The sequence below is a fragment of the Zalophus californianus genome, chromosome 9 (genome assembly GCF_009762305.2).
Source record: "Zalophus californianus isolate mZalCal1 chromosome 9, mZalCal1.pri.v2, whole genome shotgun sequence".
NCBI classification, from domain to species: domain Eukaryota; kingdom Metazoa; phylum Chordata; class Mammalia; order Carnivora; family Otariidae; genus Zalophus; species Zalophus californianus.
In genome coordinates this window covers 69,468,603-69,495,829 of record NC_045603.1, presented here as the reverse complement: position 1 = coordinate 69,495,829, position 27,227 = coordinate 69,468,603, and the positions used below count along the sequence as shown (strand labels likewise).

The following is a 27,227-nucleotide window of genomic DNA, read 5'->3' as shown; positions in this document are numbered from 1 at the left end:
GGAATCAAGTAAGATGAAAACCATGAACTTGTCACTGGATTTGGCGAAATGGAGGTAGAATTGGTCATTTAAGAGGGAAGGGAAAGTTTGCTGAGCAAATGTTCTCAAAACTTCCCCAATGCAGTAACAGTGGGTGTTCAGGTTGCTGAGCAAATGTTCTCGAATAGGTACAAAGTGATGAGACTAAAGAACAAGAGAGGGTTGCCTTAGGTGGGAGTGGGAATAGTTCACCCACAGTAAGCAGGAGAGAAGGAAAAGTCTGTAGGTGAAGATTTGGGTAGCTTGTAGACGGGATGGTGGTAGGTTGTGGAAAAGCTCTTCTGGTAGTTTTTATTTTCTTAGTGAGACAAGAAGCAAGATCATCAGCAATGAGTAGATAAAGTGGAAGTGTTGGAAATTTTAGAAATTTGAAGCTAGAGGAGATGTTAGTTAGGCATTTAGGGGTGTGGGGGTGGAAATGAACTAGGGAAGGGCAACAGGATTACCCCAGCAGCATGTAGCTTAGTAGTCATGCATTTAAGGGGAGATCAGTCAGAAGGGCAGTGTATAAGGGGCTACACTCATGTTTCATGTTGCAAGTGCAGCACAGGGGAAATGTTTAATCAAGACTGCGTTTTTGCCACCCAAACTGGAGGAAAGAAAAGAGAGACCAGAGAGTTGAAAATGTATACATTGTATTCTCAGGGCCCAGCCTAATGCCTGGCAAATAGCAGAGTTGTTTGATAAAATAACAAAATATAATCGCTTAATAAACAGCAAATAAGTTACCAAGTTCCCCTTATGTACTTAGCAATGCTACAACATACATTAGTAAATAACAACCAGCATTTATCGAGCATTTACTATATGCAAGGCACTTATTAGGTATGTTACAAGTATTATATTTTAATCCTCAACAGAAAGGAAAAAAAAAAAAAAGGAAAGAAAGAAGAAAGAAAAAACACCTGAGAGGCAGCTTCTCACTTTACAGATTGGGGAATTTAGGCTTAAAGAGGTATTTCCCAGGTCACGTAACTGGTAAATGGATGCAAAGAATTTACTCCCAGACGGTCTAACTCCAGAGTCATAAACACAACAGTATAATGCTTCCCCAATGCAGTAACAGTGGGTGTTCAGTAAATGGTAGCTATTATTACTAACAATAACAGTTCATCATCATGTGACTGTGATATAGAGATTATGTACTCATGCATTCCCTGTCTCAATAAATTTTTTGTTTCTTTCTATAGTTTATGGACCATGCTAGGTACTGGTGATTCAATTGCAATATAGAGTTTCTGCTTCTGAAATGAACTTTATTGCCTTTTCTTGTAGGTATGCAAGTTCCAGGATGGAAGGCTGCATCATGTTCAGTGTATATTAGGTTCCATAAATATGTTTTGATTTTATTATACTCTGAATTACTTTCTTTTTTAAAAAAAAATATCTTATTCATTTATTTGAGAGAGAGAATGAGATAGAGCATGAGAGGGGGGAGGGTCAGAAGGAGAAACAGACTCCCTGCTCAGCAGGGAGCCCGATGCGGGACTCAATCCTGGGACTCCAGGATCATGACCTGAGCCGAAGGCAGTCGCTCAACCAACTGAGCCACCCAGGTACCCTCTGAATTACTTTCTAGAAAGGCACCAGGTACAGAAGCAGGGATCTGTGGGTGGGACTTAACTCTCAATGCCAATTACTAACTGTATGAATTGGGACAAGTCACTTAATTTTATAAGTACATCTTAATTTCATCACTGGCAACAATGTGATGCAATTCTGCCTTAACTAGTACAGAGTTATAAAAAAGATCAAATGAGACAATTTATGGGAAAATACTTGACAAATTGTGAACTGAAACTACTGTTAATTATTACTTTAAACCCTGCAAAAGACTTAACAACTATGTTGAGGATATTAACTTCCTTGTCCTTAATGTAATTGGGGATTTTAAGGTAGAGGCTTATATCTTAGAAGGGCAGCATCTTATCACTGTTGTTACCACTACATTTTTACTAAGGGTCCCCGTTATTGCAAAAGAATTATGTACCTAATAAGTTCTTTTTAAAAAAATTAAGTAATTAATGTACAATGCTAGGCCCTTCTCCATACCCTGGCTACCACCTAATGCCAGCTTATTGTTAGAATTTCATTAGCAAATAGAAACGTTCTATTTTAGAGATGCAGCACTTACTTTTAATTTGCATGGAATTGAGATCAATTCTTATTTTGCTGAAAACAGTGTGCCCAGCAGCCAGGTAGTCATTTTTACACGCACAGTCTTGCCTCCTACTTCCATTAAAAGGACATTCATATGGATTTTGTAGTCTGAAACAACATTAGAATATTTTTAGTATTAGATGTAGTAATTCCCCCATCATGTAGATAAATGGTAAACTTTGGAAGTGAGAAGATACACTCTTCAATGTGATAGTGTCAGTAAGTTAAATGAGAAAGAAGTAAAAATCACTCAAGATTAACATATAATTCTCAATGGGAAGTTCAAGAATGGTTTATGGAAAATAATTCAGCTATAGTTCTCCTAGATTTTATTACTGGTATTAACTTCATTTCTATTAAAATACACCTAACTCTTAAACTCTTCTCTTGTTTCACACTCACCTTCAGTATTCTTCTTAGTCAATCTCTCTGTGAACACATGTTAATACTCAAGTCTTTTGTATTCAACAGCCATGGACAACATCTGGTTTAGGTCCTAATATGTCCACATGCTCCTAAATTACTTGTCCCACTTGTGAGATACCCAAGTGTCACTCTGAAAGCTGGAACTTCTGATTCTCTTGATGGACCATAAAAATCCACAGATAAGCCAAAATCCCATACCTAACACCATACACTTCAGAAAAGTTGTCTTCTTCACCTTTGACCAATGATATATATTCCTTGGGGTTCTCCAAGTGCATGTCTGCGCAATAGATCTAAAGGGAAAATGCAAACATTTAGAAAAGCTTTTTCCAGTCAACAGCCAATGTTAAAATCAAATGCAAACTGTTTTCAAAATACCTTTATTATTCTTCCATTAATGTTAAGGTAATAGTCACCATCCTTGGTAATGTTGTTTTTTACTTGGATTTCTTTGCAGCTGGTAAATGTTTTACCTTCAAGGACAAGTGAATACAACTTATGGACAATGAACAAATTACAAGCAGAGCGTGAATTTAGCTCAATCACACAAATATTAATCTACTCTGAAAAAACAAACATCTTGTTTTATGGAGCATATGACTGCTACAAATATTCACCTTCAAATTTTAATTAAAACTTCCTAGGAACACTTAGGTACTAGGTAGATTTTTAAAGTCTATTACTTACAGTCATTGATGTAACATTTCTTTTGAGCATCTGGTTTTAAACGCTTTAAACATAAGTTACTGGACCAACCACTTTCAGCCATGCATTCTACTCTTCTCTCCATTGTCCCAGTTCCACAAGTCACTGAGCACTGTGAAAAGGATACAGTTTGGCGGTGAAGTATATAATGGTTAAAAGGACGCTGGGATCATGACCTGAGCCAAAGGCAGAAGTTTAACCCACTGAGTCATCCAGGCATCCCTTGATATGCATTAATTAATGATGATTATTAAGACTACAGAGTTTTTCTCATTGTTATATGCTAGGATTGCAAAGCAATATTCACTTGCTTTCTATCGATCGGAAATGGAATATAGTGCCGATGACTTTCATTACTCATACGTTAGATCTATTTACTTCTTTACTTAACCAATAAATATTTCTTAAGCATCTACTCAAAATGCAAACCACCGTGAAAGACTCTCAGAGGAACAGAAATAAGTTATGAGTTATGGTCCCTGCTTATAAGCAGATTATAAGAAGCATAGAAAAAGAAATATTTATACAAGTAACTGATAGTGGTCTTTATAGACAGAAGGGATAGGAGAAAACCCTGAGATCTAGTTAGACATGCAGATTACCAGGCATTCTACACCTAGAGAATCTCATTCAAAAGGTTTTCAATTCATAATTGTATACTGACCTTGCTCCATTTCCCCACTTTCCAAGTGGCCGCATGCAAACAGCTCCTAAAATTGCATTTGTAAACCTGAGGGGAAGGCAGCACAGGACATTCTCGATAGTCTATAGGCCAAAGTTGATGAAGCTTATATTTCTCAGTAGGCCAGATTGCAATGCAATATGTAATCCTTTGTCGGCCACTAAATCCACAGTTACCTGCACACTGAAAAATACACAATTATAAGGGGAGAAAAAGATGCCCTTAAACTTAACTAGAGCCTACTATTTGCCTATACATTAGGCTATATCATCCCCACAATAATCTCATTTATTAGCGCAATTTACAGATGAGTAAACAAATATTCAGAGACATTAGGTAACATTTCCAGAGTTGAGTCAATAAATGGAAAGGATGCAGATTCATGCTAGACTGTCTATTTTTAGTGCCTATGTTTTTTGGTTTTGTTTTCCATTACACTGCTAAGAATAGTTTAATTGGATGAAGCTTTATCTCCTGGTAGACACAACTTCAGAGAAATGGAACATATTAGGAGTTCTTACCTGAAATAAAGAATAGTTATTAGCCTTAACTTACTAGTAACTATATATAAGTTAGCATACATTTATCTTAAAACATATAATGTGATGTATAATACCATTTGACTAAAATAGGCAAGTGATGTAGAAATAAATTAAAGATCAAAAAATGGGCAAACAGATTTTTGCTTCCAGCAATAATGGAGTGACAAGAAATAAGTTGTCTTCTAACCTGAAGCAATAAAAGCATCTGGAAAAAATATATCAAACAATGGCTTTTCAGACACTGGACACTAGGCAATAAAGTGATACCTGGGAGATGGAAATAAAACAAGTGATCCTATAACTGCTCCAGTCTGCTACCTTGAGAGAGCTTCCAGGTCTTGGAACAAGAAAAGGAAACACAAGGGGACAACAGAGTTCTGACCGGTGCATACACACATGTGAGGACACCAAGTGAGGTCAAAGAATGAACCAATCAAAAGACAGAAATTACTGTATCTGGTACTCACATGGGACCAAATAGAGTGCCAATTACCTCCAGCCAGACTGGAAAACTTTATATACATGGGATAATAGGTAGAGTACTCAAAGGGGTCTTGCCACAGGAGAGGGGAATAATTAACCTTAGACCAAATAATGCACTGGTTTGACCTAACAAATCTTAAGAGCAAGGCGAGAAAGGATCAAACTGTTCCAGAAAGAATAACTTCATTCCAGAATGAAGCTCATAATATATGCATAGGAATAAAAAATATCCTATAGCCAAAAAGATAAAGTTCATGTCTAACATGCAATCAAAAAATTAGCTGGCAAAAAAAAAAAAATTAGCTGGCATGCTAAGAAGCAGGAAAATATAACCCATAATGAGGAGAAAAATCCATCTCTCAAAACAGACCAAGAAGGTGAGTGAAAATAACTAAGTAAGGACCTCTGAAAATTCTTTCCTCCATAAAAGCAATGAAGAAACTGGCAAAATTTGTCAGAATTAACTTTCCCAGAACATTGAAAATTAACCAAAGGTTTGCAGCATTCCAGGAGGTATTTATTTAAGAAACAAGGCTGTCTGGTGCCTGGGTGGCTCAGTCGTTAAGTGTCTGCCTTCCGCTGAGGGCATGATCCCAGGGTCCTGGGATCGAGTCTCACATCGGGCTTCCTGCTCAGTGAGAAGCCTGCTTCTCCCTCTCTCACTCCCCCTGCTTGTGTTCCCTCTCTTGCTGCATCTCTCTCTGTCAAATAAATAAATAAAATCTTAAAAAAAAACAAAAAACAAAAAACAAGGCTGTCTCTGAATGAAGAGGGAGCTTTATGGTGTTTTGACTCACCCTATACCCATGCTTCCCTCTCTAGCTCCATAGTAGCCTTCAAAATCAGTAGTCCTTTTTTTTATTATGTTATGTTAATCAACATACATTACATCATTAGTTTTTGATGTAGTGTTCCATGATTCATTGTTTGCATACAACACCCAGTGCTCCATGCAGAACGTGCCCTCCTTAATACCCAACACCAGGCTAACCCATCCCCCCTCCCCCCTCCCCTCTAAAACCCTCAGTTTGTTTTTCAGAGTCCATCATCTCTCATGGTTCAACAGTCCTGCAAACATGGCAAAAACCAGCAGCCTGGCAGCCACAAGAGCGGTGGAACTGGGTTGAACATCCTTCAAAGTCTCTTTTCCATAGAATTGTCATAATTTGAACTGTTTGATGGTTTTCTAGAAAATCCTGCTTGCAAGACTATCTTTATTTGACTTGACTCAGAGTTTGCCCAGTGCTAAAAGCGTTTCCCTAGGGGCATTTGTTGAACCCAATTAAAGGCCACTGTTTAATTTTGCAGCTTCCAGAGCAGGGATAACAGATGGAGCAAAAAGTAGGCTAGTCAAAAAGGCTTAAAAGGAAAATCTGGGAAATGAAATGTCTGTAACAGCTTTGAAAAGCTCCAATATATTCATAGGAATCTAGAAACATGTGGACATGCATAAGGTTGTGCGCCTGTCCAGGACTCCACACGTGCCCAGGAAGCACCTGGGAAGGGCCTACACTCTCATCTCTGACTGACATCCAAGCTATGCACAAAGACAGGACATTAAGCTTAAGGAAGAGCTGTAAATTCCCTGACTGAGTGTTAAACGTGCCTACACATACAGAGCTTCTTAGCAGTGGCTAGAGATTGGTTCTAGGTATGTAAGGAAATCACTATCCAATTATTAGCTCACAATTAAATTAATCAAGCAAAAACTTCAGTGACTACATGTGACAAAGGATACAAACTTTACAATGAGTTAAAAAAAAAGTCACTAACCAAGCAAACAGCAACAATACACTCTAGGATGGAGAGAGAAAGAGCAGAACTATAACAAAGAGATTGAATTAATAACCAAAAAACTTTACACAAAGGAAAGCCCAAGACCAGAATCTTTGCTGGTAAATTCCATCAAATATTTGAAGAAGAATTAGCATTAACCTTTCCAAAACTCTTGCAAAAGAAAGAAGAGTAAGGGATACTTCCTAATTCATCATACAAGGCCATTATAGCCCTCATACGAAAACCAGGTAAAGATACCACAAGAAAACTACAGACCCATATCTCTTATGAATGTAGATACAAAAATCGTCGACAAAACACTAGCAAGCAATTCCGGAAACAAATAAAAAGGATTATGCACCATGACCAAGTGAGATTTATTCCAAGAGTGTAAAATAGGTAGGATTGCAAAATGGTGCAGTGACTGTGGAAAACAGTTTCGAATTTCCTCAAAAAATTAAAGAGTTACCATAATACTCAGAAATTTTGCTTCTATGTATTTGCCCAAGAAAACTGAAAACATTCATAAAAAAACTCGTACACAAATGTTCTTAGCAACGTTATTCAGAATAGTCAAAAATTGAATCAACCCAAATATCCATCAACTGATGAGTAAACAAATATAGCATATCCCTAAAATGGAATATTATTCATCCTTAAAAAGGAATGAATGATGGCTATATACTACATCACGGATGAACCTTAAAAATACCATGCTAAGTGAAAGAAGCCATATACAAAAGACCACATATTGTATGATTCAATTTATATGAGATGCCAAGAGCAGGAATATCCATAGCTGCAGAATATAGGTAGGTGGTTTTCTGCGGCTCAGGGGAAGAAGGAAATGAGGAGTTACTACTAATATATATGGAGTTTCTTCTTGGGGTGATAAAATGTTCTAGCATTAGATCACGGTGATGGTTGCACAAACTTGAGAGTATACTAAAATTCTCTCAATTGTAAATGCACATACATAGATGTTAGAATTAGCAGAGAAAGACATTAAAAAGTTATTACTAATTGTAGCATATTCAAAAAGTAGAGACATGAAAGAACTACAAAAGCTGAAATCAAACTTCTAAAGATAAATATTACACTGTCTGAGATTAAGAAAAGTAGAGAAGATGGGAATTAATGGCAAATCAGACATCACAGAAGATTAGTGCCCTGGAAGCTATCCATATACTAGGATATTATTTAATAATCACAAGGAATAAGCTATTGATACATACTACAACCTGACTCAATCTCAAAATACGTAAAGTCATCAAAATAATTAGACAGGGGTGCCTGGGTGGCTCAGTCGGTCAAGCGTCTCTCTTCAGCTGAGGTCATGATCTGAGAGGCCTGGGATTGAGTCTTGCATTGGGTGCCCTGCTCAGCAGGGAGTCTGCTTATCCCTCCACCCCTCAACCTGCTCATGCTCTCTTTCTCTTTCTCAAATAAATAAAATCTTTTAAAAAATGACCAAAAATAGTACATACTGTGTGATTCCATTTATGCAAAACTCTAGAAAATGCAAAATAATGTAACGAGGGATCCCTAACATAAAAAAACAGATTAGGTTACCTATAGTTGGGAGGGAGAGGGGAAAGGGGAAGGAAGTATAAAGTAGCACAAGGAAACTTTTGGGGGTGATGGAGATGCTCTTTATTTTGAATATAGAAATGGTTTTATGGGTGTATACACCCATCAAAACTTAGCAAGTTATACATTTTGAATATGTGTGGTTTATTGTTTGTAAATTATATGTCAAAAAAGCTGTTTTTAAAAAGCAGGCAACTCCTCAGGGCCAATTTGCCAAACTGTTCCTGGTAGTTGATTTCACAGTTGGTCCCAACTAACACTTCAGAACTGAACTAGAACAGAACTGAACTAGAGTTTAACATACATGTTGCTATTACTCTCTCTGCACCATCCCACTGTCAGTGGTTCCATTCCCTAGATTGATATGCATACCATTATCTGCCCCTGTATTCAAATTTATTTTTTTAAGATTTTACTTATTTATTTGAGAGAGAGAGAGAGCACATGTGAGCAGTGGGGAGGGGCAGAGGGAGAAGCAGACTCCCCGCTGAGCAGGGAACTCCATGTGGGGCTGATCCCAGGATCCCGGGATCATGAACTGAGTTGAAGGCAGACGCTTAACCGACTAAGCCAGCCAGGCATCCCCCGCCCCACCCCCCGCGCCCCCCGGCCAACCCCCGGGTGTAAATTTAGACCCAGTTTCAACTGCATCAAATTTGAGACTCAGTTTTTTTTTTTTTTCCAGGAGCAAAATGTCTTAACTTTCTCTGCCTTACCTGTGATGAGTCTCCTGTTACCACAATATACCTGCAGGAAGGGTTCCTGCACTTTTTGATTGAAAGAGGTCTGGTTGAGGGATCACAGAAGCTCTCGTTCACTTGAACATTTTGTGCATCGGTGCACTTCACTTGCCGATGTGTCTCTGTTTTGGTACATGATGTTGAACACTAGAAGTGCAACGACAAAATGAGTAACACATTCTTTCAAGCAGTGTCTTTGAAAGTTTGCTTGTCAGTACTCACGTTCAGCCACTCTCCTGCTACCCACTGGTACTGTTTGCAGTCCTGACGCCAACATTGCTGCTGAAAATAAGGCCGGGTGGATGGATCACACACTTCGTCAGCCACCCGACCAACGCCTCTGAGTCTACAGTACACATCCCTTTGCTGAACTCCCACGCCGCAGGTCACAGAGCACTACAGAGAAGCCCAAAGGGTTTGAACAATTAGCTAACAAATATCAAATTACGTAAAGATGGCAAAATAGTGCCATGGCCTATTTTCTTGTTTCTTTTAAACATAACCTAACATTACATCAGGTACTAGATAGAAAATATTATGCAATTCGAATTTTTAAGACTGTCTAGTGTGAAGCCTCTATACAGATGTGCAAATATTTTTTTTTTTATTTTGCAATACCTACTTAACCCTTATGGAAACTATGACAAGTTATATGACAAGTTGTCTCAGTCCCTCCATCCCAACCGATAACTCTCCATTCTGACTGAAATGTTCTTAATATCTTTTCAACTTGCTGCACAATGAAAGTATTCTGCTACATTGCTTTAAAACATCATTTAAATCCTTAGGCTATATGCATAATCTCCCTCGAAGGAACAATAATTTCCAAGATTGTGTTATACTCATCTTTATACTTGCAGCACCTACTACAGTTTGGGGATCCGAATATTTGCTAATCTGTTGATTCATGATTATCTGTCAATGGACAGTGCTTGGGGAAGCTGGTTGTATAAACTGTAAACTTAGACCATCTTGTCTTAGCCTCTCCAGGTCTCATTTTTCTTATGTGCACAAAGAAGATTCTGTATTATTTCTAAAATTTCATAGAATACTTCCATACATTTATTCCTGATAACAGCTCTAGCTCTGACAAGCAGTGCTGAGGACCTGAGGCTCAGAGATGGTAAGTCACTTGCCTGAGCTCCTGCTTCTGGTTAGCAAGATGAAGCTGAGTTCTTTCTGATTCCAGACACCCAGCTGTCATTGTGCTGAGGGGGATGGGGAAGGAGTTGGTAAACTCTCAGGGCCTTTGCAGCTCTAGAATGCCAGGTCATATTACAACAGAGCTTGGCTACAACCAAAAGCTGTGGTGCTAACATTAATAAAGTGTGGAGAACACCCAGGGCTATTTATTTAATTTGCAAGTTTGGTTTTCTATACCCCTTGTGATTCCAGAAGGGATTGGAAGTCCTACTGAGGAATATCTGTGGTCTCATCATTTTTCCCCGTGATACTGTAAGGGTAAAAAATCAGGTCCTTTGGGGCACCTGGGTGGTTCAGTCAGTTAAGCTTCTGACTCTTGACTCCCACTCCAGTCATTATCTCAGGGAGGTGAGATGGAGCCCCATGTCAGCTCTGCACTGAGCGGCGAGTCTGCTTGAAGAGTCTCTTCTCTCTGCCCCCCCTCATTTGTTCTCCCCCTCTCTGTCTCTCTTGAAAATAAATGAATAAGTCTTTAAAAAAAATCAGGTCCTTCACCAATTTCTATATTTCTGCAGGAGTCTCAGAGCGACGAATTTCTTTTTCCACAACAATAAATGTATATCGACAGAATATGGATTTACCATGAATGAAAAAATATTTAGATCCCGCAATAACTAAGATCTTGGTTCACCTTGTAGACTTGAATTCCTCATGCAAACTGTTGTAGCATTTCACTCTAAATGCACTTGAAAATTTAGAATTACAAGCAGTATAAGCAATGGGTATAAGCAATGGGTATAAGCAGTAATCACTGACTTGAAAGAATTTATATATATATTTTTTAACCTATGAAGAACAGTATTATCTACATAGCTTACACTTACCTTCATTTTATGCTTAGGCAGTTGAATTTTGCCCCCACTGAGTGTTTTCACAAAAAAGAGCTCCATTGTATGGAGACAAAAATAACTTAGTATGTGTTTTATGCAGGGCACAATGTTAAGTAGACTAAAATGTCTGAGGTAGTTTAGCTTATCTGAACCTCTTGTGAAAATGTTTAGCCTATAAAATAAGGCTCCTGCAAACATTTTCCAGGGATAATTTCAGAAATATAAGCTACATTTGGAAAACTTCCTGCCTCTAAACCTGAAAAAAAAATTTTCCTGGAAAAACATAATTCACAAAACACAGCTTAGCAAGAAGTTCTAGCAGACAAATATAATTTTCTAAAACTCAAAAATCCCCATAGTTTTTGGTCATAGCACATGTTTAGAAAAATCTACTGTGACCATGGGTAACTACTATTGTGGATCTCTTCCATAAAAGGAAAAAAAATGGTCTACTGCTTGAAAGAAAACAAGTAACTTTTTGTTTTTCAGTTTTTTTAAAAGAGTACAAAAAAGTAAACTGATGCAATTTTAGATTTGAACAGAAAAGAGAATATATGGGTTAAATGAAATAATTCTTAACCCAATGTCATCAATAACCATAACTGCCAGGTCCAACAAAAACGTTTCAAATCTTTTCTTAATTTCATGGACACGTTCAGCAGCATTGACCACTTTATGTGGAGCCATTCTGGCTTCTGTGATTGAAATCTCCTCAGGTTCTGGGTACTCTACTCTTCTTAGATTGCTCCTTCTCAGAGTCCTTAACTGACCATTTTCTCAGCTAAGCCTTAAATGTTAGCATATCCTGGGATTCTGTTTATAACCTGCTTCTCTTTATACCCTGTGAGCACTCTGAGTGGTTTCTTCTATGCACCAATTTTCTAAATCTGTTTTCTCCAGCCTTGATCCTAATTCTGACTTTGACATTTACATTTGCATGTGTTTACAAGAATGTTCTATGTATTTACAGAAATTTCATGTGTTTTCTCCATAGATATGTCAAAGGTACCTCAAATTCAATATTTCCAAAGCAGAACCTTTGCCCAGCCAGGTCCCCCTACAGTGGTGGATGCTGTGAACATATGATTACTCTCTTTCGTCGAGTGACTTACTAGCATGAATTCTCAAGGTACACCTCTCACTCTAAAATATGCACCCTTATTTAACAGCTTCAGAGAACTACATACTTATAAGCATGTTCCATATTATCTTTTTTAAAAATCCAGATATCTAATGTGAAGGCAATGTGAGACTATAATTACAACACAAATAAATGATTGAATACACTAACTCACCAACACTGCATAATTTAATTCAGACGGGAAAAATCAGCCAAATATCCTATTTACATGTAATATACTAGAACACTGCACAGACTGGCACTTGAAAGACTGGACAGTGGAATTGGAGAAGGTGAATTCTAGCCAACACACAGGTACTATAGACATTTTAGCTACTGGAGAGCAGGCTTAAAGAAATGTTAGAATGTGCATTGTCAAAATAGGTTCATCAAACTGCTATTTCATAAATCATTTAAAATGCAATGTTCTCTCTGGGTGCATTATTTCTTATTTCTTATTAAGATTTAGGTCTTGATTGCCTCATAGTTATTTGTAACTGTGCCTTATTTCAAGTGAATCAATAGTGAGGCAGTAATATTAGCAATAGTAGAGCATTTGGAGTTAGGAGAGACTCTAGGAATATGTAACTTCAATTTCTCTTCAATTTTGAAATTCCTTTTACAGCACTAGTAAACGAAGGGCCATCAAACCTACCCATACTTTCCTACCCTCAACCCGGGTACATTCACTACATCCTGAAAGCAGTCATTCCATTTTCGGTTGACTCTAAGGTTAGCGAATACTCAGCTATTCTGTGCTGGAATAGTCTTCTTTAAACGTTTACCATGTTCCAGAATCTGCCTTCCTTCCCAACACAGAACAAATCCATATTCACTTTCATGGGAGAAAGTATGAAGGTAGGTATGAAGGCTTTAAAAGAGTGAGAGCTATTTTCTGACCAATAGGAGTTGACCAATAAAATCGCAGAAATGCCAGTCCAGCACTCTGCCATTATAAAGTGGCCAAATCAAACCCAAAACCAGTGATCTAGTTTTGTTAGGTAAAGAGGAAATGTCTTTGAGTTTAAGCCAATAATCATCAGAGCTTTTCCAACTTGCAATAGAACACAATGGAACCGACAAAATACTTGTAACCTTTTGATTGTACTTCTCTGGGGATTTGGTAAATTTGTCATTGCTTTTCTTAAAGTGTGGGTCCTCTGGAATAGACACTGCTCCAAAAATGTAAGCAGGATCTGTGCCAAAGATTTGAATGCTATCTATCATAAATGTAGCCTAATATGTTGCTAATAATTTCAGCAACTACATCATATTTAATATATGATCAACTAAACCATTATATTCCATAAGCTGCAAAATCCATATATATCTTATATTTATGCAACATACGTTTTAAAAATATAAACAGCTTGCAATTCTATGTTCAGTAAAACATAGAATTTACATCTCTATCGAATGCATTACTATGTGTGATGCAATGGCAATCTACAATTGTTGACTTTAGGTGCCCTCCTAAGAGTGACAGTATGTTGCTAAGGAAATATAAGGATGAGCTGATGTATAATGATAATAATGAAATGATTATGACAGCAACTATAGTAAGGAAAGCTCAAATAGACCTGTGTTCAAGTGCTTCCCCACCACACACACACACGCACACACACACACACACGTGCGCGCGCACACACACTTTTGGTCTGTGACCTGTACAAGCTATGTAGCATCTTTAGCTGTTTTCTCCTCTCCAAGCAATGTCAGGAAGTGACTGTCCCTTGTTGCTCCCTTCCTATTCCCATTTCTTCCCTTTTCTTGCAGAGATAAAGTTATTTCTGCCTTGAAAATTTCTAGATACATGCCTTAAACCAGAGAGTGAGTCATCTCAGCCCACTCAAAGAAAGGCCCTCTTAAGTATCAGGAAAGAAAAGAAAGGGAGAGAGAGAACAGGCACACAGAAAGGTTAGAACAGAGTGGCTGCACCAGCCAGAAGACAGTGAGATGCATAGTCTGCTCAGCCCCAGAGCCAAAAAGGACATCTTCCCCATCTTGGGGCTCCAGCCTATCGTCAATGGTAGGAACATAGCTTGGGAAGAGAGAAGAGGCTCTGGGTTCTTGGCCAGTGGCTATGGGGACTCAATTAAGATTTACTATCTTTTTAGGTTCTAAGAGATATATGTGTATACATCAGAAATTTCTGAAAATATGTAAATACAGATTTATGTCTTTTGAAAATATAGAAAATATGGAATTATAGAAATACAAATTCACCTAAAATGCTAACATTTAGCATATAGTTTCAAAAATTTTCTTTTTTCAGGGGCTTTGGGAGAAGGGGGCACTAGCTAATAGGTTGGTGAGATTTTGGAACTTCTATCACTTTGGTTCCAGCTCTGATCTTAAACTAGTAGAAAGAAAATGATGGGTCTCACAGAAGGGGAACCAGGCAAGTGGTTGATATCAGGTGACTCTAGATGCAACAGGGTTGAGTGAGATTCTTGAGGTCATCTTCCTAAGTTGTCCAGCAGATTTGTCATGATCAAAGGGAGGCAAGAATTTTGGACTTTTTTTTTTTTCCCTGAGTATGAAAACTACATTTGGATGGTAGAACTAAGTAGATGGAGCATGAGACAATGAGGACTCTAGCACCATGCTAGCCTTAAAAACTTGAATATACAAACGAAGCTAGTATTCCCAAATAGGTAAAATTAAGTTTAAAAACAAAACAAAACAAAAACACCTTTCTGGTTTCAGAAAGTGGAGGGAGTTATTTTTTCTTTTAAATTATTCTCTGAAGGTATACATCTGGAAGCAGAGGACAAATGGCCCTCTATACCAATGTTTGTTTCTCTTTAGCACCAGTCACTAAACTGCATTACTAAATCCTTTCATTGAAAAACGGTATCAAATACCAAATGAAGAGTGTTACTTCAAAACTCATTTGAGCACCTCTGCAGTCACAATTTGCTAAATGAGTCTTCCCATTTGAGGTAGAATGTAAAATAGTAATAAAATGAAATTGTTTTATAGTGAGTGATTCTACTAAAGCAATGTTACAATTTATACAGTCGGAACAAAGTAGCAACCAGTGATTATCTTGTAACTACCTCTGAAATTACACTTCTGTTGAATATATTATTATATGTAGTGCAGGGACAGCCTGCAATTGTTAACTTCATGTGGGTACTTTTTATAGAATAAATCAAAAGACAACGACTTCACAAATGGTCATTTGTTTCTGGTAGAGATTTGAGGACTGTGTGGGTGTATGAAGCCAATTTCTATGACAAGGAAAACCAATTCAAAGAGAAGAAAGCAGACTGTACAAAAGCATCTGTGTTTTTTTTAATAGTCTTTGAATATTCATATCTGTATCTTAGAAACCCCATAAACATGTTCATGTAAGTGAGTCTTATATAATTTCATACTTGGTGGTAAGCCAAGGCCAATTTGTTAGCACCAATGATTGATTTGCTGTTGTGGGGCTGGAGGCCAAGGGTCAGAAAGTGTCCCCCGTGAATACCGACCACAGCAGCTGGAGCAGCTGCAGAGCGGCAAGGGAATTCTGAGGAATCAACAGGCATGCTGGTGGCCAAGAAGCAAAAAGCCTCTCCCACTTCCACACCCATCCCCCCGACCCCCCACCGCCCCATAGTTCCCGGCTGATGTCAGAATTAGGAAGCCCCTGCCACATGCTGGGTTCAGTGACTTTACAGTGTTTCACCCTTTGGGAGAAAGCCACTTTGCCATAATTCTGGCACATCCTGGTCCAGATAAAATAAGGTAAACCCCAACCTTAAGCAAAACGCCACAATATGACAAATATATAAATTAAGTGTTGGAAAGTGTTTTTTGCAACTAAATCACAATATTCAAGATAAGAAGTATTCGGCTAGATACTAAGTTAAGTGCTTTGTGAACAAGTTATCCTTTGTCCCTGAGATTCAGTGGCCTGAGACAATGCTGAAGAAGTAAGTATGGGTTAGGTTGTAGACTGACCATGTAAAGATGATGGCCAATCACAGAAGACAGGAAGAAATACAAGGATATTTGAGTTATTCTAGAGCTCACACTATATGCAAGTAAATAATGGCAAAAATACATACAGGGAGGCCATTGCACACTTGGGAACAGGTGATGAATTAGACTGGAGTGTTCGCAAGGAGATTCAAGAGTGACTTTGAAGGAGAATTGGAAGAACCTGTTGAGTGACTGACTGCAAGGTCAAGGGAGAAAGAGACAGAATGATCCAGTGTTTCTTTCTTAAACAGCTTAGTAGGTAGTAGTGGCATTTATAAAATAAAACAGGTTAATGGGAAACCTTTTAAATCATAGCCTTTGTTAAAGCATGAAAAATAATTTTATTACTTTACCAAAATTCAATGTCGAAGCAAATGCTTAAAATATATGGGTTTTTTTGTGTGTGGGATGAGAAACAAACATGTTTGCTCCCAGTTTTCACTCAAGTATTAAGCATTATTCTCAGCCTGTGAGCACTTGACAGAGGCTATCTCTTCTACAAAGAAACCTGAGATGCTCAATTTGGGAGCTTTTTTTCAGTAAAAATGACGGGCTGACACAGCACCCCGCAAAAGCTGGTGCCCTGTACTGAGGCTCTAACCTCATAGAGTAAACTGTGATGACTTAGGAACCCAGAGGAACCCCACTTCTTCTAGCTCCTCTCTGAACTATCTTTAATAGACATCATTCCAACACCACACAGGAGCAAGGAAGCTGCATCAGCTGAAAAGAGGTTTTTCTTCCCTTCTCAGGACTATGACCTTTAAGAAATGGCTAAGCCCCCTGAGGTCCTGCTGAGAGCAGCCAGACAGCTGTGCTGAAAGCCTATCCCCATTGAGATCGGGCCCCCAGAAATTATTCTAGTGAAAATTTCCAACTTCATTCATGGCTTTTACCTCTTCACTACTTCCCAAGCTGGTCTTTGTTTGACAACCACAATCAAACGCATGCCACCCCCAATTTAGATTTTGGGCTTACTTCCCTGAGTATGCCAGGGCAGCTATCAATCACCCTTCTTTTATTAACTGAGTTCTCAGTCTGGATCTCATGTATATATCAGCTTCATTTTGGCTAAGTCTTTCCAAGTGTGTCCACTCTAGCCTTAGGCTAGCCCAGGCTCCCTAGTTCTGACATGTCCCTAACTTTTAAACAACTCCAATTATCATCCTGTTTAGAACATACCAGTCCTTTCTCCAAAATGTAAGCTTAGCTCAAATCCAAGACTTTGGTGTGGAAACAAGGCAGTCACTAAATATATCATCATCTATACTTTCCTTTTTTTTCTTTTCTCTCTCTCTCTCTTTTTTGTTTATTGCAATGTTCAGTGATTTATTAGTTGCGTAGAACACCCAGTGCTCATCCTAACATGTGCCACCCTTAATACCCATCACCCGGTCACCCCATCCCCTCACCCCCTCCCTCCTGTAATCTGCAGTTAGTTTCCTGGAGTAGACTACCTGGAATAATAAGGTGATTATCAGTAGCCCCCTGCCCCTGGTATTCAGTAACAGAATTTCTTGTAAAGTTTACAGTCACAAAAAAAATCAACTGACTAAATTGTTATTTAACTATAGACTTAGCAAAAGTGTTAACACTGTACATTAATTCAGAGCATAGTGCAAATAAATGTATAAAGAATAAAACACATTTTAGTGGAGTAAAATCTTCAAGGTTATCAAAATAGACTTGAGATTTTCTTTTTAAAAGCAAAAATACATTTATAATTATAAAATACATCACATACCTCCTTCCATCTGTTGGCTTTCCATGAGGGGCATCTGACAGATCTACAAGCTTTGTGAGTTCGAGGTTTCTGTAGATGACTACAATATTTCTCTTCTAATTTCCCTTGGAATTGGTCAATGCAAAGCACCTCACGGTACTTTAAACCTTTACCACAAGAAGCTGAGCACTAGAAAATAAACATGAACACATTTAATTTTATCTTGACTAATTTATCTTCAAAATGTATAAAATGAAGAATCAAAACATCATTGCTTTGATGTTTTCATTAAGATATACTTCGATATTTTTAATTAGAAAGAATTTATAATCTGTCCATCTGCCCTGGACCATCAATGGATATTGATACCATAAGGTATTCATTAATTCCATAAAAAGTACTGATTGTCTACAGTATACCAAGGATTCTTCTGGGATGTAAATGTTTTAGATCTTTTAAGGGTAAAGACTATCTGAAGCTAACTCTTGTTATCATACATGATGATTAAATTTTAATTTTGTATGGTCACCACCTATTCTATTTGTAACCCCATGTTTCCCACACTGCAAAGTATACTTTGGATGTTAAAAAAGTGCAATGATTTTTCAATGCAGGGATGGAGAAAGGAGAAAAGTCATTTTTTTAAGTGCTGAAATTCAGTTCAACTTTGTTTTTTGCATCAATCTCAGAAAATATCTCTCTGTACCATTAACTTTCCAATATAGTCAGTTAAAAAAATAACTAAAATCTCTGTAAAGATGTAAGTGAAATAATAATTTGACTTCATTTTTCAGCAAGTTGCCATTTAAAGAATGAGGCCAGGACAATGTAGTGAGAAGAGCTTGGGCTCCGGTATTGAATACCAGGTTTGCCTCTTACTCCTTGCGTGACCCCAGACACATTTCATCACCTGTCCAAGACTCCATTTCCTCATTTATAAAATGGAGATAATAACCACCAATATTACAGCTTTATTATGCAGATGAGATCAAGAATACGAAAGGTCTAATCCAATCCTATTACACGTGGTGCATCCTCAGTAAATATTAGCTTCCTCTTCTACTACTGTCCTTTACAGAGTCTCAGGATGTTGGCAATTTTCAGCGTGATATATGTACCAGGGAAAAGTTAAGCAAAGACATGGATTCCAGACAACTCCTCTCATACCTCTGAGACAGCTGTTCACATATGGTTTCATTTAGAAACATATACTGAGTTCAGAGAACATTAGATAATATATTATACATTTTATCTATCAGTTCAAAGACAGACTATCTAATACAGATATTAGATGCTTAAAACATTTTAAATAAAAAATAGTGAAGGTATAATTTATCTTTTTATATTATCTGCAATACTATATCTCATTTTTGTAGGCAATTAATTTAATATAGTGCCTTGATTTTTAAGACTTATTACCATATCCAAAATGTTCTCTTTAACACAGCCTTACATGTCACTTAGAACATACTTAATTCTGTGAAAATCTCTAAGGGATGTTCACAACCTGTATTAAGCATGCATTCTTCCTATTGACTTTCTCTTTTGGATCTACTTATATGCTCTACTCTTCCTGACTTGGGTTCTTCTCAGTTTTGTCTTCACTGTCTATTTTTCAAAGAGTATGGGATGATTTACACCAAAAATATCACATATTATTGAGTATCAAGCATATATCATCAAGAAGTATATGTACATGTTCACACATGGAAAAAATGTTTTCCTCCTTAGGTATATATTGTTTTTTCTAACCTTTGGGATCTTTAGAACAGAAGAACATTCATTACTCTTCCTGTTAGCCTCTTTTAAAAAGTAAGCATTACTGTGAATATTTAAGAACAACAAGTTGTTCTATGGAAGATGTAAAAATATTTAGTATCTTATTCATTCTGTGAATATTATTGAGTTTCTACCATATACCAAGAGTTGCAGACACAGATTCATTAAACATCTCTTGCTTTTGCCCTTGATTTATTCTTAAAGTGCTCAGAATCTACTTTATTTTATTTTTTCCTTAAATTTGTTATTGTTATGTTAATCACCATACATTACATCATTAGTTTTTGATGTAGTGTACCATGATTCATTGTTTGAAAGTGCTTAGAATCTAAATGACACATATCACCGATTAGATGAATAATACCAAAATAGATCTTAGATAATATTAAACCCAATAAAGACCAGGAAAAAGCACATTAAAACAATACAATAAAAATTATGGATTTAAGGAATTCTGAAAAGTAGCCATTCCTTTCTGGGATGTTTGGTAAGTACTCAAGGAGAAGGTGGTATTTAAACTCAGTTTTGAAGAAGTAGGCTTGCTGATGGAAAAGATGGATGGCCATATATTTGTTTAATATCCTTATCTGGACATTGCCCACGTGTCTGGTTTTGTAAAATTCTCAGAGTTCTAACAGTGCCAAGAATCCAAGAATCACACAGTAAGTACGCAGTACATTATTGATATTTCTGATAAGAATGATCAATTCATTTACAAAACTATGTACTATAAGAGGGAATACTGAAGATTCTCCTTTAGAATTGAGCAATGTATTTCCTCAATGAGCAATATCTAAGAATGGAATGTAAACTCACACACTGTAGTACACTATCAAAGATTATTCTTCACAAGACTGAAGAGTGTCTCCTACTCTAACTCAAGATCATCTTTCTCTTCTTCATTATTCTAATCTTTAACCAAGACTATTATTAAACATAATTTTAAACATTTTTTTTGCTCAAAAACTGACAATGGCTATTATCTTTCATAGTAAATCAAAACTTACATTCTTCTTTGTTTTCTTGATCCACTAAATTTCAGTCAACATACCTTTCTGACCTTATAGTCTGTTACTTTTCAACATGTAGAGTTGCTCTACTTGGGCATATTATATTCACTCAACAAGAGTGCCCAATTCATGTTACTTCCTTTTACCTCAACTAGTCACTTCCCCTGGTGCTTTCTAAATGTGACTTATCCTTAAAGTTCTAAGTCAGTCCCATGTCTAGGGTAAATACATATCAATCTTTCACTTCTCTGAATTCTGAGTCTCACTCTGTTTTTTAGCACTTCATCATTTTCTACTTTTGTCACGTACTTTATCTACCCAGACTTCTGGAGGTCAAGGACCTTTTAGAGGTTACCCACATCACCCACAAAATGGCAGGTATAATAAATATTGGCTGATTAATTGATGTTGATCCTTGGTGTAAGCAATTCTTATTTGTTTTTGTTAAACTCTAAAGTAATTTATTAAAACATTTTCAATTCCTTGAAATATATTTATTGGTTTATAAACACAAAGTTTCCCTAGGAAAGATAGACAAAAAGTACAAAATAAAAGAATTGCAAAATAAATTATGCTTGGTCACACTTTTAAAGTAGAGCTTTATTTCCTCAAGTTTTGAAGAGGAGTAAATACATAATTTTATCATGTCTGATGAATTCCGTGTGAGGATTTAAGTGAAAGAGAACATGTTATACAAAGAATAATGTTTTAGTTGGAATGAGGTAGTCATAAAGTAAGTAACTAGTGAAATGCTACCCTCTTTCTCTCAAACCACAATACATTCTGAGTTGTAAAGATACCACAAAAGAGCTCACTTGATGGGATATTCAAACATGACAATTCTTTTCTCTGGCACCCCAGCAATTTGTTTTGTTTTGTTTTGTTTTTTTGTTTTCTCTATTTTATATTCCTGATACCATCCTACTCCCTTGAGATTTTATTAACACTGTATATTTTCCAGCATTCTTGTCAAAAGAGCTCTTAATAATAACCCCTATTGTCCTTAGTTGACATAGTCTTAAATTCTGAGATATATTTTCATGAGTACCATGGAATGGTAGCTATAGGATACAATCTACTTCAGCAGTAGCAACATTATGGGGCGCCTGGGTGGCTCAGTCGTTAAGCGTCTGCCTTCGGCTCAGGTCATGATCCCGGGGTCCTGGGATGGAGCCTGAATCTAATTGGGCTCCCTGCTCTGCGGGAAGCCTGCTTCTCCCTCTCCCACTCCCCCTGCTTGTATTCCCTCTCTCATTCTCTCTCTCTCTGTCAAATAAATAAATAAAGTCTTTAAAAAAAAGAAAAGAAAATGTTAAAAAAAAAAGTAGTAACGTTAAATACAAGTAACCTGAACTATTCCTGTAAATTAGGTAAAGACAGATGTGTCTGTAAGGAAAAGAAAACATTTGAAACAAATGTAGAATTTGCAAGCCCTAAAAATGCAGTAGAATCTCCAGAATTGTGCAGGTTGGATGGCACTTTCAATTCCAAGTTGGAGTTTTGGAATTAAACATTCTAATATGATTAACTCTGGAACAAGTCTATTTTTGTTTTTAAAGTTGCACATAATTCCAGAATAAGATTACTTTTGATATTTGAGGTGTGGGTTATAATTTTGTTTGTTAAGAATATTACAGAAGAGTGAATTGACAGTTTGTGAAAGATGTTGATTCTAAACACTTAAATTGTTAAACAAAATAGAACAATGAAGTTTATTTAGCTCCCATTTTAGCTCCCATGCTTCTGTAGTAAAGTTAAAAAGTTAAAACTTTTTAATGGAAAATTTTGACCATAGCTATTTTGCAAGAGAATTTTTTTGATGTTTTGGTGATTATATGTTAAATGTCTTTATAACACTATTACAAAACAAGATTTATCTATGAAATGATATAATAAGGAAAAGATAGTTTCAGATCAAGACAGACCATAAATTAGATATTTTGTGGGATAAAATACTGGTATGTATGCATTCATGCATGTATGTTTTATCTATTTTTTTTTTACTTCTAAGAAGCCTGTAACATTCTCTAAATAAAATAAAGAGGCTGCATCTGAACCCCAGGAACAGCATGGTTTTTGAAATCTTCAGCAAGCTAGTAACACCTCCATATCTAAGAGAAGAGCCCAATTACAGTAAAACCTTAGGTATGAGTTTTATACAATTACTCAGTAATTAGGGGTGTTCCCCACATTGGTTGAACACTATTTTAAATTGAGCTCTCCTCAGTTATTAAAGAAGTAAAACATTAACATGGTTAGAATAAATAGCCAGAATATACTAGAATAGGGTATTCCTGTGTTTAAACAAAAAAATGACAAAATATGAATATTAAGAGCAGGATGTCAACTCTGTAAAATAGTACTGCTACTGTTCCTTTAATTCAATGCATATGTGCACTAAAAAGTAAGACACCAAATCTATCAACAGAGACCCTATTCATAGTATTTCCTGAAAGATTATATTTAGAGTTTTGAAGTTAAATGGAGTTTGAAAATTATTTTTAACCTGTTACAGACATTCTTGACTAGCAGCTTTAATAAACCAAGATAGCGTTTTGTCCTAAAAATAATCACTACCTAAATAGTTCATGTTCTATTGCATTGCCTCTAATTTAAAATTTGCAATTTCAGACGTTTAACATTTTTTATAAAGATTTTTATTTATTTATTGAGAGAGAGCGAGAATGGTAGAGAGAGAGCACGAGAGGGAAGAGGGTCAGAGGGAGAAGCAGACCCCCTGCTGAGCAGGTAGCCAGATGCAGGGCTCGATGCGGGGCTCGATCCCTGGACTCCAGGATCATGACCTGAGCCGAAGGCAGTCGCTTAATCAACTGAGCCACCCAGGCACCCCAGATGTTTAACATTTTTTAAAGTCAGATTCATGTGCAAAAATGTTTTGAGTCCCAACTTAAAGGACATAGAAATATATTATTAACAAACCAATCCAGAAAACTTTCTTTGCATTCACATCATTGTGCTAATTATAACATTTTAATTTCTATTTCATGTTCTAAAATGTTACTTCTAAATATATATGTATATTGTACATACGTATATATTTAATGTACACAATGAATTTACAGTTCTAAGCTAATATGATTATCTCATGTGTAATTAATTTGGCTAATTCAATTGGAAGTACTATTTAAAGATAATTTATTATAAGATAATTGTTAATATTTTCTAAATTATGGCTTTGGAAAATTTCTGTGATTATTTTCACTTTCAAATTTAAAACGTGAAGTAAAGTTGCAATAATTAATGCTAGTAAGCTACAGAAATTTTCACTTATCATATAATATTATTTTCTACACATAAAATATTAGAAAATCAGAATGAAAAATCACCTCAGTGAAAGATAACTAAAATACTCAATCATTGGGTTAGTTTTCTTCAGTAATAAGATTTAATGAACAATCACTACAAACATGGCCAGAGTTTATTTTGCTGTATGAAATAGTAATTCTAATTCAAAATGTAAACACTATCTGTAGCAAAAGAAATAGGAAGAACTGTCATTAGTTTAAGTCGTGTAATTTATTCTTTTAGCTTTCTAATAGTATAGTTTGTATGTACTATAAAGGGGTAATGAACACTTCAGACTCTTCTATAAAATCTGTTTAGCAAGTGGAACTCATCTAAAGAGTTCTGAAACAGAGTTTTTGACTCATTGCGTAACAGAAATCTTTGCAATCATATGGTAACAGGAAAAAATGTTATTGTCAATATGAGAATAATGTAAATCTTGACTAATTTCAACAATTCTTTTGGGGCCATTATTGTAAGTTTACTTTTTCTTAATGTCTTTATACAAATCACAACAACTGGGACGTTACTTTTGTAAGACCATACGGCACATTCTGTGATGAAAACACCACTCTTGTCCCCTGGGAGCCTACATCCAGAATCATGAGAATCTGCCTCCCTGGGTGGAACAAAGTAGAAAACTATTCCGTGTGGGTAGACCATAAAAAGATAAAGATCAGAAAAACAACTAAAGCATACCTTTAAAAAATATTGACTTTTAAGGCATTACTATGGTAATATTTACAAAATGCTTAAAATCAAGTGCCAGCAGACTAGCAGGATTTACCATTTCAAGTTTCTACAAATGTTTTTGTGCTAGTTGTGGGAGTTAACAGAAATAAAGCCAAGAAGTTTGCTTTCAAGTAGGGTTATAAAGGTCTGAAAAGGAATATGCACAGAGAATTCTCAGATGAGAAGTAAAAAATGAGATCTATGAATGCTTTGATATGACAAAGTCAGAGTTGAAATTAAAAGAACAATATCCATTGGACATATTTATGTCTATTTATCATATGTAATAATAGTTGTGATGCAAGAATATTTTAGGGATTAATTTCAATGAATTTAAGCGAATTTCAAAATTATCTTAATTAGATTAAAAATGAATTCTTTATGTCAAGTTTCAGGTGGGGTTTCCTGGCTTTTACTATTGGAAGCAGAGAAGAATAAAAGGGCATGGGATTTGGAATCGGACACCTACATTTGAATCTCCATTGTCAGTAGCTGAGCAACCTTGGGCTAGATGCTTAACCTTGCTGATCTTCAGTTATCTCCTCAGAGTGTGGCAATAATAATACCTACCTCAGGGTAGTTGTGAGATTAAAGGGTAACATATGAATAACCTAAAACAGTGCTTGACACAATTCTCTAAATGAATATTAATCTTCCATTCCCCTTTCTTTTTCTTCCTTTCCTAATCCTGAGGAGATATAAAGTGGTGAAAATACAATCAATGACATGGATTTCTCTATGAAACACTTGAATGGAACACAGGATTGTTCAAGGCTCATACATTCAGATTTCATTCAATGGTAATCACCCCAATGGAATTCCAGGAAGAGTCTATCTTGCTTTCCCGGAAAAAACTCTGCTTACCTAGATACTGAAAAACACATCAGATGCACGTTAAATTATAGTCACAGTCAGCATAAGGAAGAGAAACTGGAAGGGAATGCAGATAGACATCTGGTTAAAGAAATTAACCAGTTTCAGGTAAAATTGGCGGAGTGACCATATGTATTCATCTCCCCTTCATCAGTTTTTTTCATCCCACAAAGTCAGATCAAATAGATTTCAATAACTGTGGAAGATCTAAAGAGGATAAAAGGAATGAAGAAGACCAATATGAAGGAAGACAAACTTGCACCTGCAGAGACAAGAGGCTCAGCAATGGATGCAAGGAGGGGTGCTGCTACTCTTCCACTCCTCATTAGCCAGATCAGCGGCTTCTTCTCTGCAGAAGTTAAATGTGTGCGGGGGGGGAGCTTTTGCATTGGGAACGCTGAAGGAAAAATAGTGGAATTCCACACATCGAACTCTTGACCCTTATTTACTCTCTCTGCCCATATTATTCTTGCTTGCAGACAGGGTATTAGAGGGTCCTTCCCTGAGAAACTGGGTCTCCAAAAGAACAGACCTTCAAGTATTGACTTATAGGGAAAATCAGTTACTAAACTCTATGTAAATGTAGAGTTTCCAATCAATTCTCTAGTGCCTTATTTTTAAATAATAATGAGCTGCAGAAAATCATCAACTTTTGAAGAAAATCTTTGGTAGGAAAAGCAGAAAATCATTCACACCATCACCTTATGAAGGTTAAAGAGATAATCAAGAATCACCCCTCCAAAAACTATAATTAATGTAAGAGAGCAAATACTGTATGATGAAATAAGAATAGGTTACTATGACCCCAAAATAATCAGAATGCAAGAAAAGCCTCCTGGTAATTAAAAACATAACTAAAATAACTCAGGAGATGGTTTAGATATTGACAGTTTCCCACTGAGTAAAACCAAATGACAAAGGTAGGAGAATATAATGAGAAAGGATCAATCCAAGAATTCTAATATCCAACTAGAATGAGTTCAATAAAGAAAACCATTGCATAGAAATTATAAAAAAAAAATCTGAACATGTCTCCTTAATGAAAGGGGGCCTAAAAAATGACTAGCAAACTGAATTTTAAACACACAAAGTTGCCTCATCATGAAATATTAGAATGACAGGGATGAAGATACCAAAAGCTTCAGCAGCATAGAGAGATAATGGTACATAGAACAGATCAGAATTCAGAATCATCAGATTTCTCAATAAAGAGGTCAGAATACTGGAAGATAATGTCTAAAAAATTCCAAGGGAAATTTTTTTTATTTCACTCATGTGGAATTTAAGAAACAAAACAAAGAAAAAAGATAAAGAGAAAAAAGCAAAGAAAAAAAAACCCACACCAGACTTTTAAATATACAACCAAAATGGTGGTCGCCAGAGGGGAAGTGAGTGGGAGATGGGTGAAAGAGACAAGGGGGGTTAAGAGGTATGAACTTCCAATTACAAAATAAGTAAGTCACAGAGAAGTATAGCACACTAGATGTATGCACCCCTATGTTTATTGCATTATTTACAATTGCCAAGATATGG

The 27,227-nt window shown here is 36.4% G+C and overlaps 1 protein-coding gene across 2 annotated transcripts in view; it reads right to left on the bottom strand.

Moving 5' to 3' along the window:
- Window positions 1–27,227, bottom strand: part of ADAMTS20 (ADAM metallopeptidase with thrombospondin type 1 motif 20) — a 176,641-nt gene that overhangs the window by 33,133 nt on the left and 116,281 nt on the right. For both annotated transcript variants that reach the window (XM_027591604.2, XM_027591605.2), the window contains 8 exons: window positions 18,016–18,183; window positions 9,366–9,539; window positions 9,120–9,290; window positions 3,995–4,195; window positions 3,313–3,442; window positions 3,004–3,098; window positions 2,824–2,918; window positions 2,174–2,307 (listed from right to left, as the gene is read on the bottom strand). In XM_027591604.2, the coding sequence (XP_027447405.1) occupies window positions 2,174–2,307; window positions 2,824–2,918; window positions 3,004–3,098; window positions 3,313–3,442; window positions 3,995–4,195; window positions 9,120–9,290; window positions 9,366–9,539; window positions 18,016–18,183 (1,168 nt within the window). The remainder of the gene's footprint in view (window positions 1–2,173; window positions 2,308–2,823; window positions 2,919–3,003; window positions 3,099–3,312; window positions 3,443–3,994; window positions 4,196–9,119; window positions 9,291–9,365; window positions 9,540–18,015; window positions 18,184–27,227) is intronic.